At 39.5% G+C, this 12435-nt stretch overlaps 1 protein-coding gene across 1 annotated transcript in view; it reads right to left on the bottom strand.

Moving 5' to 3' along the window:
- The window catches only part of PDZD2 (PDZ domain containing 2), a 403520-nt gene that overhangs the window by 130399 nt on the left and 260686 nt on the right, over positions 1-12435 (bottom strand). Inside the window, exons 6-8 of the mRNA XM_042447846.1 lie at positions 9905-10047; positions 7659-7791; positions 4654-4830 (exon numbers count right to left, since the gene is read on the bottom strand). Of these exons, the coding sequence (XP_042303780.1) occupies positions 4654-4830; positions 7659-7791; positions 9905-10047 (453 nt within the window). The remainder of the gene's footprint in view (positions 1-4653; positions 4831-7658; positions 7792-9904; positions 10048-12435) is intronic.

The raw sequence follows: 12435 nt of genomic DNA, 5'->3' as shown, positions 1-12435 counted from the left end.
CCGGAACGGATCCCCCGCATAAGCCAAGGGTGCACTGTAATTTTCACACTTAGTTCTGTAATAAGTTAATTTTAAATATATTAACAGGCTGTATGCCTTCATCGTGTAGGTTCAATTTGATTGGTTTTGACTGATTTTGTGTAGGGATTGTTTGTTTTTATAATATATCAGCTTTACATCTTAAGCCTTTGCAGTAAAACAGCAGTTTCATTTTAAACTGAAGCTACGAAACCTTGTTGCTACCTTAGGCAAAGAAGTTAAGAAAATTAAAAAGGTAATAAGCAAACCCATCTGTCTGTCCCTGGAGCAGTTTTGCTCCCTTGCACAACTTCCTGGAAGCTGAGTACAATTTGGATTAAAATTATTGGATCAAACAAAGTCCATTCTCCAAATTTTAGTGTTGGAATCCTGGTCAATACATCCAGATCTGTATATTGTTATCATATTACTCATTCCTGTGAATGAGAGGGAAGTTCCAGACCAGATCTTATTGGGCCCTTTTAAGGATCAGAGCCTTCTGGAGCTTTTATGATATGTCCAAGTGCAAGAGGAATGCCAGCTTCCAAAGCTGGATGAAATGTTTCCTATAATTCTCTTAGAGAATAACCCTACAGAATAAGTAGCAGAGAAGTATTAAATAAAAAAACAACCACCAATGAATCAATGATAGCAAAAATTTTGCAAATACAGAGTTGAAGGAGTGTATGTGTGTATGCATGCACATGTGCGCATGCACATATGCAATTTAACAGATTTTAGTACAGTGGTGCCTCGGGTTACGAAATTAATTCGTTCCGCCGCGGCGTTCGTAACCCGATTTTTTTCGTAACCCGAAAAAGCCATAGGCGCTAGCGCTGGAAAGCCGCGTAACCCGGAACAGTTTTTTCCTATGGGATTTTTTCGTATCCCGGAAATTTCGTAAGGCGGTGCTTTCGTATCCCGGGGTACCACTGTACAACCTAAACTGAAACTGAGCCAAAGATTTTGCAACATTGTTAAACTTCCAGAAACTCTTTCCCCTTCCTATAAACAGATGATTATTATTTTTTAAAGGGTGTTAGATTACATTGTATATATTGGCTGTTTCAGCACCTGGAGAAAACAACCTCTTTGTACCTTTTGCAGCTCTGACCACAGCCAGGAAGAAAATGGGGTTGTTGTTTTTCAGAGGGTTTTGTTATCTGACACTACTTTTACTATCTCCAACCCACGCAACACTAGTTAATCCATATGGCTATCATCAAGTGGGGGTAAAAATCCTTGCTAGTTTTTTTTTAAATATGCTGCTATTTACATATTGATACTATACTTAGAAATCCCACTGGAGTGATGTTTCAATCCACTCCTAAGGCAAATTAATTAATAGGAAGTGACACTTTGGTTAGATAGCATGACAAGGTCCACATGGCAAGGAGGGAGCTTGCTTGTACTCAAGAAGAGAAAACATCAAGTAGCAAATCCATGTGTAAAGTGTGGCGAGGAAGGTAGAAAACTATGCATGCACCACTGAAATTAGTAGGGTGTATGCAGAATGGGTGACACTGCCTCTACATCAGAACATAAAACACCAGACCAAAAGTCTCTCCCACACTTCCCAAACCTATCATGCTCTAGAGGTTATAGGTTACACCTCCCATCATTCCTGGCAACTGGACATACGGGCTGAAGTAGATGGGATTGAATGTCCCCTATAGGGAATGAGGTTGGAAGTCTTGCCTATTTAATCCAGCACCCTGTTTCCCACAATAGCCAGACAGCTGCCCCAGAAGCTTTCGACTACAACTCTCATCAGCCTTGGTGACTGAACAGACTGACCGTTATTTAACAATGCCAAGGAGAAAAAGGGGGGACTTTCCTTTCACCCACTCATCCTCTATCTATTAAATTAGGCAAATGAAATGAAATTTGGGGATAATGGATTTTTATACAGAAAGACTATTAGCTCAATTCTCATTACTGTAAGTATTCCTAGGCTGAATCATGAATCCTGTTCCTTTAATGTATTGCTGTTTTACAGCTGGCTCCAGTAGGTAGACTTTCTAGTAAAAATTAAAGTAGATCCCAGAATCCTGAAGTCGGCCAACCTTGATCTTTAGGAGGTCAGAGTTTTCTGAATCTCAACAGCTCCTTCTGCCCAAATATTTTAGAGTGTGATAGACTGTTCATAACTTTAAGCTCTGGCATTGCTGCATTGCTTGCAGCAGTAGTAGAGACTAGGCTTTAACCTGCCATCAGTGGGGCCAGGGTTTGCTGTGTTAATATGTTGGGGCTACTTTTTTTGTTCTGTTTTCAGATCTATTTTTGTTTTCATTTCATTTCAGGGCTACTTTACTCCCTTCCTCCCCCCCCAAAAAAACTGAATAAATTTATTCAACCCACACAATCAAAATGAAATTTTAATGAATTATAATGGTATTTTATCATTCATGACCATTAATTATAGACTAGTCTTGGGAGATCCTGATCCTCTTAGACACTGTGCTGTCGTATAAAACTTGTATTATCAGAAACATTAAACAGTGGTCCATTACAGAGCTGCTGGTATTCAGTACTTACTGGAAGCCAACAAAGGAGATTAAGCCTTCCTTGCAGGTTGGCATTTTCATTCTCACACTTCAGTTGTCTCATTTCTATCCAGAGCTTTGAACACAGGAAGTGTCCTTATAACAAACCAGACCACTGGTCCTTATAACTCAACACTGTTTGCACCAGAGTGGGCAAAGCAGAGGCAGCCAGTGGATCCACCACTGCAAAGATTCACAAATCCACCCTGGCTTTTTTATCATCTCTCATCATGCTGAATAGGATCTTTCCCAGTAGTGAGAACCACACTATATGGATCAAGTGTCTCCATTGGAGAAAGTATGTTCTGGAGGCCAAATGTGGCCTACTACTCCTTTTGGTTGTTGTTGTTGTTGTTTTTAAAAGACAATTTGAGGTCTAAAACAGGACAGTCTTTTAGTCTTGGAAGCTGGAGTGGTGGTGGCCATTTTTATGACAACATAACATTAGATACAGCCAGCTGAGGTTCAGGGGAGGGTGAAAATTGGTCTTGGGTTTGCCAAAGTGACTGCTCCTAGTTTACAATGACTGGTAGCAACTCTCTAGAGTTTCAAGCAGGGGTCTTTCCTGGACGTGGAGATGCTAGAGGTGTTGAGGAGTTGATGTTGGGAACTTTTGAATGTTAGGTATGTGTTCTCTCACTGAATTATGGATCTTTCACTATGCTATGACCCAAACACAATTCAATAACTTTTCTCAAAATGCTACAGAAGCTAACTGCCCACTCTCACATCCAGGACAAAGTCCTTGCCATTATATATATATAACTATTATTCCACTTTAACAGCAAAGGTTTCATCCTATAGAAAGCTTCAATTGGCAGTTTAGGGAGGGGTATTTAGCTTCCCAGTGGAGATCCCCAATGCCTCTCTAAACTTCAAACCCCAGGATTTCACAGGATGGAACCATGGCCTGGCCGTTAAAGTGGAATACTGTAGTAGTTATATGTATTTGTCCTCTTCCTTCCAATCCTACATTACCATCTATTCAAACTAAGGCCTCATTCCCACTTACAAATACATCAGTGTGTGATCTGAATCGATGGATCAATTCAACAGCAGAGCGTGCTTCACACTGCAGTTGCCCTGATCATATTTTCTTGTTGTAAAATAATACACTTCTCGTTCACATTGACCAATGATTAGATTCCAAAGGGACTCTCTTCAGTGGATGATTATCTGATCACGTCATTAAAAAAAATCAATTCTGATCCACATCCTGTTCATACTTGTGCTGAACTGATTTATTGCAAAAGAGGTGGAAAAAAGAGCGTCAAAAAGAAGTGCAGTAAATGGGTCTAGTGTATGGCCCCCTCTCCAAACTGCTTCAGCGATTTGGCTCAAGTGCGAACAAGGGTCATTTAAACCACTTGAAACCGGATTGCAAACTGGTTTAAAACGTAGTGGGAATCAAGCCTAAACTTAAGTGTGCTTAAGATCAAATGGATCACATCAAATGTTAACAGAGAGATTTCCTCAGCATTATGCACCTCAGCAACAGGACTTGCAAACTAAGCCCATCCTCAGCCAAAAATATATCTGAATCAGGACACTATTATTTTTTTAAAAAAAGAGGATGTGATGAGTATAATTTTCTCTTATTGTGGAAGACATCTTATTGCATAATGGAATATTTGCAAAATAGCCATAGCAGCTAAGTTAGGTAAACAACTTGCTCACAAATCTTTGTTCAAAATAATATGTCCAAGGAAGGAATGGGGGGGGGGGGGAAGTGTTGTTAATATTTTTAAGCAATCCAACTTAATTTCTGCTTTTCAGACTAATATGCAGATCAGAAAACTATTACCTTTAGGACTGCACACTTGCCTGGATCTTCTAGTACTGTACAGTTCTTGGCTTTAAAACACACACACACCCACGTTCATATTCAGGAAAGTGGTATCCAAAAAGGGTATATATTGAGGAAATGTATATGAAAATCAAAACAATTTTTTTGTGTGCAAGTAAAGAAAAAAAATCCTACAGATTGATGCGAAAACAGAATGGTTGAACGCATGATTGAAAACCGTCAAAACTGGCATGGGCCATAAATAAGCTTAATTGATCATCCCTAATCCAAAAACACACTTACAGGTTCTAAGACTTCTGGCACCACATTCTCTCCTTTGGCATCCTCTTCCACCACCTCATCTGGCTCTTCATTCTCTTTGTTGTCAGTCCATTGAGCTGTATCTTGAGCGGAGCAGGTGCTAATTAAGTCTGGCAAACTTGTAGATGGGTAATTAAGGAAATCCTCGTCTGCCCCTTCCTGTAAGGAAGAGATGAGAAGAGGAAGAATGCATTATTTATTTGCATATAAGAGTTCAATAATCTGAGGAACAATGTTGTACTGTAGGCTTTTATTAGTATCATGCTATAGATTAGAGGCAGCAAATAGCAGGAGGGATGGCATTTGTTCATAATGCTGGAGGCAAGGGCACACAAAAAACATAAATGTATCTGTTCTGTATTTGAGGCTCCATCAAATAGCTGGTCATTTGGAGACAGCGTGGGTGTGAATCAGTCCACATGATCAGTCAGCACAACAGTGTAGTTATTTCCACAATCACAACTCCCTTTAAAAATAGTTATTATCAAAATAGACATTTTTAAAACACAGTTATAATCTAATGGTCCTCCCCCCCCCACACACACACACACACTTTGCTTTCCTGCTTCTGTATATTTAAAAAATCCAACACACTTTGTATTATTTGTGTCTATAGCCTTGGCTAATGGCTCTTCATAGTCATCATGGCTTAGTTTATTATAACCTTGCACTTACTTTTTTTTAATTGTTTTACAGAACTAAGCTTATTTTAAGGCATGTTGTACATTGGACCATTACTGAATCATATACAGTCAGACCTCTGTATCCGCAGGTTCTTTAGCCATGGATTCAAGCATCCACAGTTTGAAAATATTCAAAAAATATAAATTCCAATAATCAAGCATTGATTTTTGCCATTTTATATAAGAGATATCATTTTACTGTGCCACTGTATTTAATAGAACTTGAACTTCCACAAATTTTGGTATCCATGGGTGATCCTGGAACCAAACCCCAGCAAATACCAAGGACCCACTCTATGACTAAAAATAATAATATATGGGCAGGAAAACAAGCAAGACAATGTGTTTCCATGTTTAAAAAGTTTAAAACTTTTTTTTAAAGTTAGAGAGATGGTGCTCACATGCCTGATTCACACAGTTGTGGCACTGACTGGTAACTTAGCTTATCAGTTGTAGCACTGAGTAGCAACCTGCCTGTGTGAAGGAGTCATTATGACCAAACAATGCAGCCACAACTTTCAATGTGAATGCTTGCTTTTCAGTTGAATTCAGTTCACAAATTCAGTCAAAAGCTGACTAATCAAATGGTAAGAGAGCTGAATATGCTGCACATGTACAGATGAAGGTGCCCTTGTTAACTCCTGAAAAACCTGAGACAACACAGCCTTCCATTTACCTAAAGTGGATGCTGGCAAGACTTTCTCCTACAAGAATTCAAGTCAGTTGAACAGACTGAGGTGTGGCATGACTGAAGAAAGAATTTCAAGAAGGTGTGGGCCAGCATCCTGACTCCTGGAATGCAGCCTAACTCTCTAACCCAAATTCAAACACATCCACATTTATGGTTGTACCAACAAGGCGAGATGGAGACTGGGGCAAAATCACACAGTAGAGTTACTGCCAAACCTTTAATAACTCTATCTGAAATGTTGCAAAAGTCATTGTAAGTGCGTACATCTTGAGACTTGTTCTGATATCTATTTCACAATGAATGTGAATGTTATCAGAAGACTTGCTGGGTGGGGTTTTTTGCTCAAAGGAGTAGATTGTAAAATCTGGACATGGTTGCCTGCATTTGAAAGCCAGTTGTACAGCTCCATAAGAAAAACAAGACAAAACCCACAGCTTTGTCCAACACAGTATTGTCAAAAACAAGCTCTTTAAATAGATTCTGCTATATTGATTTCCATTATTGCAACTTGTTTCAGTGATGGGGAATCTGGCACTCCTAACAGTCATGCTAATGGGACATGAGAGTCCAACAATGATTGGAAGACCACAGGTTTCTCACCCGCCATCTATTCCATTGGTGAGTGTACAACTTTGATGGCTGGCACATATAAAAGGAAACAATCAGGTCAGGGAAGCCTTGTAGAAATAAAAAACAACTTTGACACCACTTGAAGGCTTCTTTTAAAAGGCATCCCATTTTAATGCATACATTTTCCTTTTATCAGATCACTTTTCTTACGATTTCCGTTTTTGTGGGCAAACTTTATGTAAGTTTTTTTAAAAAAAATATGTTGGGGATAGCTAGTGACTCAGATCTACCTGCTCTCCCATTTTCTCTCTGTTTTGCAGTTCAAACATGCTCAGAAAGGCATTCCATATGCAGCTACAGCATGAATGGCTACAGCAGAATACCATTCTTTTCCAGCTCAAGCTATATTGCACTGTTTACTGCAAACAAGCTGCTATTACTTTGCTGAACACCAAAGGCCTGTGTTTCTCCAACCTTCCTTCATCATTTCCCCAGTGCTGATGCTGCTAAAAAAACACCTTAAGCTAGACAGAGGAAAAGGAAGGAAAAGGAGCCTGGGCAGGCATAAAATACTTTGCAAAAAGGAGCATCAGTGTTAGAGTCTTTGTTAACTGAGGTGTGCCAGGATAAGGCTGTTTCATGACATTGATGACTACTCTCTGTTTCTTATCCCTGGCATCTAGTACTTAAAGATGCAATTCCATGAGTTTTGGGAAGGGTTAAAAAAGTCATCCAACCTCGCATATGTCAGAACTGATTTTAATGAACATCCCCTTATAACAAATTATCACAGAATGTAGCGTTCCAAAGCCTTGAGCATCACAAATTGGAATGTGTGTCTTCATCTTCACTTAGCCAGCTGCGATAGTTGTTATTCTAGTGATAGTTATTCACTGAACAAAGAACACTGTCTTTTATTAATCCATCAATTATTCCAACACTTTATAAAAGCCATTTGAATTATTGGCCTTTATAACATCTTGCACAAATGACTCCTCTCCACACATTTCAACATATAAAACCATAAATGAGAGATTATTTACCCTGCTTGCAACTACCAGATAGATGAGACCCTCAGCTGATCGAAGAAGAGCGACGGCATCTTGATGGGAGAGACCAACCAAAGACTGGCCATTGATCATTAGTAGCTCATCACCTACTTTCAGCCTTCCATCCCTAAAGAAATAAAAAGAAATGTTTCATGTTTTCTAAAACGAAGAAAAAAGAAAATACAGTTTCTGAAGCCTTAAAAGAAGGCCCTACTGGCAGCTACCAATTCCCATGTCAGTGAGGGTAGTAGATCCACTCTGAGTTTTTGACCAAACGTTAAAAGAGCTGTCCAAGGTACTGGTCTTCTTCTGGCACTTTGGATAACTTCTTCAAAATTCCAAGATAATATTATACTTTTTTTACTATTCTTTTTATACGGAGTGGTTTCAGTAATTTTACACGGTTACATTGTATTATGTGGTCTAATGCACTGTGCTTTTGAAGTGCTTTGATATCTAGTACTGCATGTACTTGTCTAATGACTGTAGTAAATTTCCCTTATTCCTTTAAAGTTTAGACTAAAACCCAGAGTGGATTCACCACAACACATACATGCAGCCCTTTAAGCTGCTCCATTAATTGCCCCGCTATTCGATGTTCAAAGACAGCAACAGAATGTAGCTATGCCTAAAATACTATTCCAATAATTGAGTCCCCCCACAATACAGCCACAGATGAGTAAAATATGAGTACACGCTAGTGCTTTGTCTGGAAATCACATCCCCATCCACCCGCTTTCAAGGCAGGGGATTTCCAGTTGAATGCAGGAGGTACCGTCTGCATTTTGTTAATAATGAATAATCAAGTCACTCCACATTTAGTTAACACCTTCTCTGGAGCGTCTCAGAGCACTGCCAATATGGCTGGTAAGTAGGTCGGCTTTAATATTAAATTCCCACGAAGTAGTTAACTTGCTTTCTGTGGAGTAGTTAATTCTGCATGGCTTCATTCTCCTCTCAGTGCTTAGCTTCTTATCCATCTTCACAAGACTGAATGGGGCATCCATTGGCCAGCTTCCTTTGGCTTCTTTTCCAGATAATGGACTAATCCATGCCAAGGCTTATGTGGTGAGTTCCTGACCTAATTTCTCATTGTGTGGAAGGAATCCCACAATACGCTGCATAACTACAGTTGTTGGAATAAAATATTGGCAATCCTGTAGCCTATATTTCAGATAAAGGAACTGGCAAATCACCTCTGAGTATTCCTTGCCCAAGAAAACCCTATGAAATTCATGGGGTCGCCATAGGTTGACAGGCTTATGGCACCTAAGTATACACAGACAAGAAAGGGCAGTTGAAAGGAATAGTTTCTTCCCATGGAAGTCAAGATGCCTGAAGCAGAAAATCCCACAAGCATTTCTTTCCTCCCCACCCCCAGCTATGAAAAAAAAAGCAACAATTAATTCAGCAACTGTTTGATGCCCTTTCATGATACCCAGGGCTAGTCCACTTATTAGGTAAGTGTTTAATTGTCTTCGCTTTCCTGTGCATATTCACATCTATTACCAATACTTTTCCCTCCCTCTGCTGAAAATGCACAACCGTCCAAATTCACGTGACGCAATCAGATGGCCACATGTTCAATAATGTGCATCCTCACAAATACTCCCAGATACTCCAGTAAAAACTGCACACACCCCCCCTTTTTTTGCAGAGTTTAAGCAGTTTTTCAGGGGGCCTATCACAAAAGGCCTGAATTGTATGTGTCTGAACTGCATTAAAACTGACTAGAACCAAGAATATTTTAATTGTGTAGACAATCCCTCAGTTTCAAGTGCCTCAGACTGCCTCACTCCACCTAAAGGTAGAGTTGGATCATTTTTCCTCAATCTCTTTGGGATTGTGTCAAGATTTTAACTGTAACCTACAGTGGGCCCTTGGCATCTGTTGGGGTTTGGTTCCAGGAACCCCCATGGATAGCAAAATACATAGATGCTCAAGTCTCATTAAATACAATGGCTTAGTAAGATAGTGTGCCTTACATAAAATGGCAAAATAGAGGTTTGCTTTTTGGAATTTACTGTATGTTGTTTTGGAATATTTTCAAGCTGCACATAGTTGAATCAGTGGAGACAGAATCCATCGATATGGAGGGCCAACTGTACTTTGGGAGGCAGGCACATTTGGCTGAAAAGGAAGGTAAAAAGTGAGAGTGCCTGTTGAGTCTTGGATTATGCCCCAAGTTTTACTCTCTGAATGAGACACTCAGATCCATCTGACAACACAGCAGACAGTACCTGTGAGCAGAGCCTCCTTCTTCCACCCGTGCAATAATGATGGCATGAGGAGAGCGTTTTGAACCTCGACCTCCAGTGATCTGGATACCCAGCCCGTCTGTTCCCTTCATCATGGCCATCTTCCATATCCGGCAGCCTTCTCGCTGAGAGAGAAATTTTCAGACCGTTCTTGCATTTTTATTTAGGAAAACACACTTTCTCATGGCATCTATCTCCCAACCACCCTCAGTTTAGTTCTAGCATGTGCTAACAGAGCTTTTGCTTTCTTTAGAGGGGAAAGTCATGTATCTCCCAGACCGTAAGCAGCTAAGGGAACAAAGGGGAGTTATCCTTCAAGCATACATATTTAGCAGCATGTGCTAACTCTAAGCCTATGTTTATTTATACGTTTAAATACTGGACCATGCCAATATTTAAATCCAAACATAATTTCTGCTTCACAGTAAACATTGTAATACATCATTAAGAATTTCATACTATTAAGAAGTTGTGCCTGATTTTTTATTGTTTTTCTTTTCTCTTCCAAATGCCTTTCACCTTTTGTGCTGTGTCTTTTTAAGATTATAAGTGTAAAAACAAGAACTGGTTTTTTTTTTTTAAATTGCTATATAAACTATTCAGAGAGGCCTTTCAGCTGTGGAACTGAATATAAATTTGATTCTGAAAAGCAACAACAAGTATTGTATCTATACAATATTGCATACACATTGTTAAGAAATACTATCAAGTAAGTTTTTATCTTCTAAAGTAAAGATTAGGGACACTCAATTGCACTGAAATGCTCCTTTGCCATTGGTAGTGCCTTTGTGCCATGACTTGAGGACCTATGGAACAGCTATTTTCAGTTACATAATATGACCTTTTCCTCAGTCCTTCCCATCAATTTGCTGTCATGGCCACCCACTTTCACTCTGGTATTTCTCTAATGACATGTATTTCACACTGATTTTAGTGGGACTTCTTCCCAAGTACAGGATCGTAGCCTAAATGGCATTAAAATTAACTGTTCCCAGCTGTTTTCCTTCAATACACCCCTCGCCATAAGATCTCTGACCACAGGTTTCATATTCATTGGGGAAAACACACACACACTTGTAATTCCAGGTACTCGTTTTCTTTGCACTTGTACTGTGTATATTCAAGAAGCTAATAATTAGTACGGACTGAAGTGTATAAGGAGGCTGTTATTGAGGGAGGCATAAAGAGTTACTGCTTTTCCTGCACTTGGTACACATATTTCTCTAAAGGTGGAGAGCTCGTAAGAGTGAAATGGTTGCCTTTTGGCATTTCTTCTCTTAACAGCAGCAGGCAGCACTCAATGAACACCAGGCCCCAAGCATTTAGCCAGACACCATTTTAAACAAAAGAGAGGAGCATTTGCAGTAACTGAACCTAATAGTTTACAGACGAAGAAGATGTTATTCCAGTGCTAGGGGGCACTTCTTTCCTTTTGCTAAAAGATTCCCATGATATGGAGCCAAACAGTGAAAGACCGATCCTGATTGCACTGCAGTATTTTATCCTTCCAGCCTCCATTATCTGATCCTACTACCTTATTTGTGTCAGCAAACAGAAAAAGTTTTATCCCTAAGAATTTTACTGTCTGGGAAGAAGAACACGGCATCCTCTCCCCATTTTTGCACAAGAGCTGACTGGACTAAGCCATTGCATTGTACCCTCCAACTGTCCCAATTTGACAGGGAAAATTTCCAATTAGTCCTCTACCACCCTACTTTTTCAGCTGCTTTGCAAATGTCCCTATTTCCCTCTCCTCACCCCACTTTTCTCCTTTGTTTTCACCTTACTTAAACTGCTGCAAACTGAGTTCAAAGAGCAAAAAGTACTGTACAGTATATAAGCAATTAAATAGGGGGAGTAGACGAAGGGACAAAATCCTATCCATCTCAGCAGGGACAGGGAAAAGCAAAATGCTACAGCCTCTCCTAACTTGTGTGTTTGTTTTATTAATAACTTTCACCACCTTGACCTCACTCTGATGTTACTTGGCCACCCATGTCTTAGTTTTTATCTGAAATGTTGGAGGGTATCTTGAATTTATCTTCAACACTGAAAATAAAGCAACAATACTGAAAATAAGTCAGGATCTACCACTGAATCGCTATACCTACTAATAGCAGACTACTTTCAGAGGTGAGAGTTTAAGATAAGCTGTGTGGCACACAACTCCCTCTTCTAGCATCTTGCTAGCAATTCTAGCATCCATATTGAAGAGAAATTCAAAAAATGAAGATGACATTGGTTTATCTTTACTATACATTTCTGGGGATGAGGGGGGAAAGTCCGTATTTTGATGATCTGTGAAAGAATAATTTGCTCCTTATACAAATATTTCTTTTTTGTAAACCAGACATCCCACATCCGTTAACACATGAAGCTACATATTGTCTCAAGGCCAGATAAAACCAGTTCTTTACATTTCACTTATAAACCTTTATATCTGAATTGGGATTTCCTACCAAACCTCAGTCCTTCTAAAAACTGGTCATAACTCATCCAAACATAAAAAATAA

The sequence above is a fragment of the Sceloporus undulatus genome, chromosome 2 (assembly GCF_019175285.1).
Source record: "Sceloporus undulatus isolate JIND9_A2432 ecotype Alabama chromosome 2, SceUnd_v1.1, whole genome shotgun sequence".
Lineage (NCBI taxonomy): Eukaryota > Metazoa > Chordata > Lepidosauria > Squamata > Phrynosomatidae > Sceloporus > Sceloporus undulatus.
Note: the sequence above shows the minus strand (reverse complement) of the source record. Positions and strands in the feature narration are given on the sequence as shown.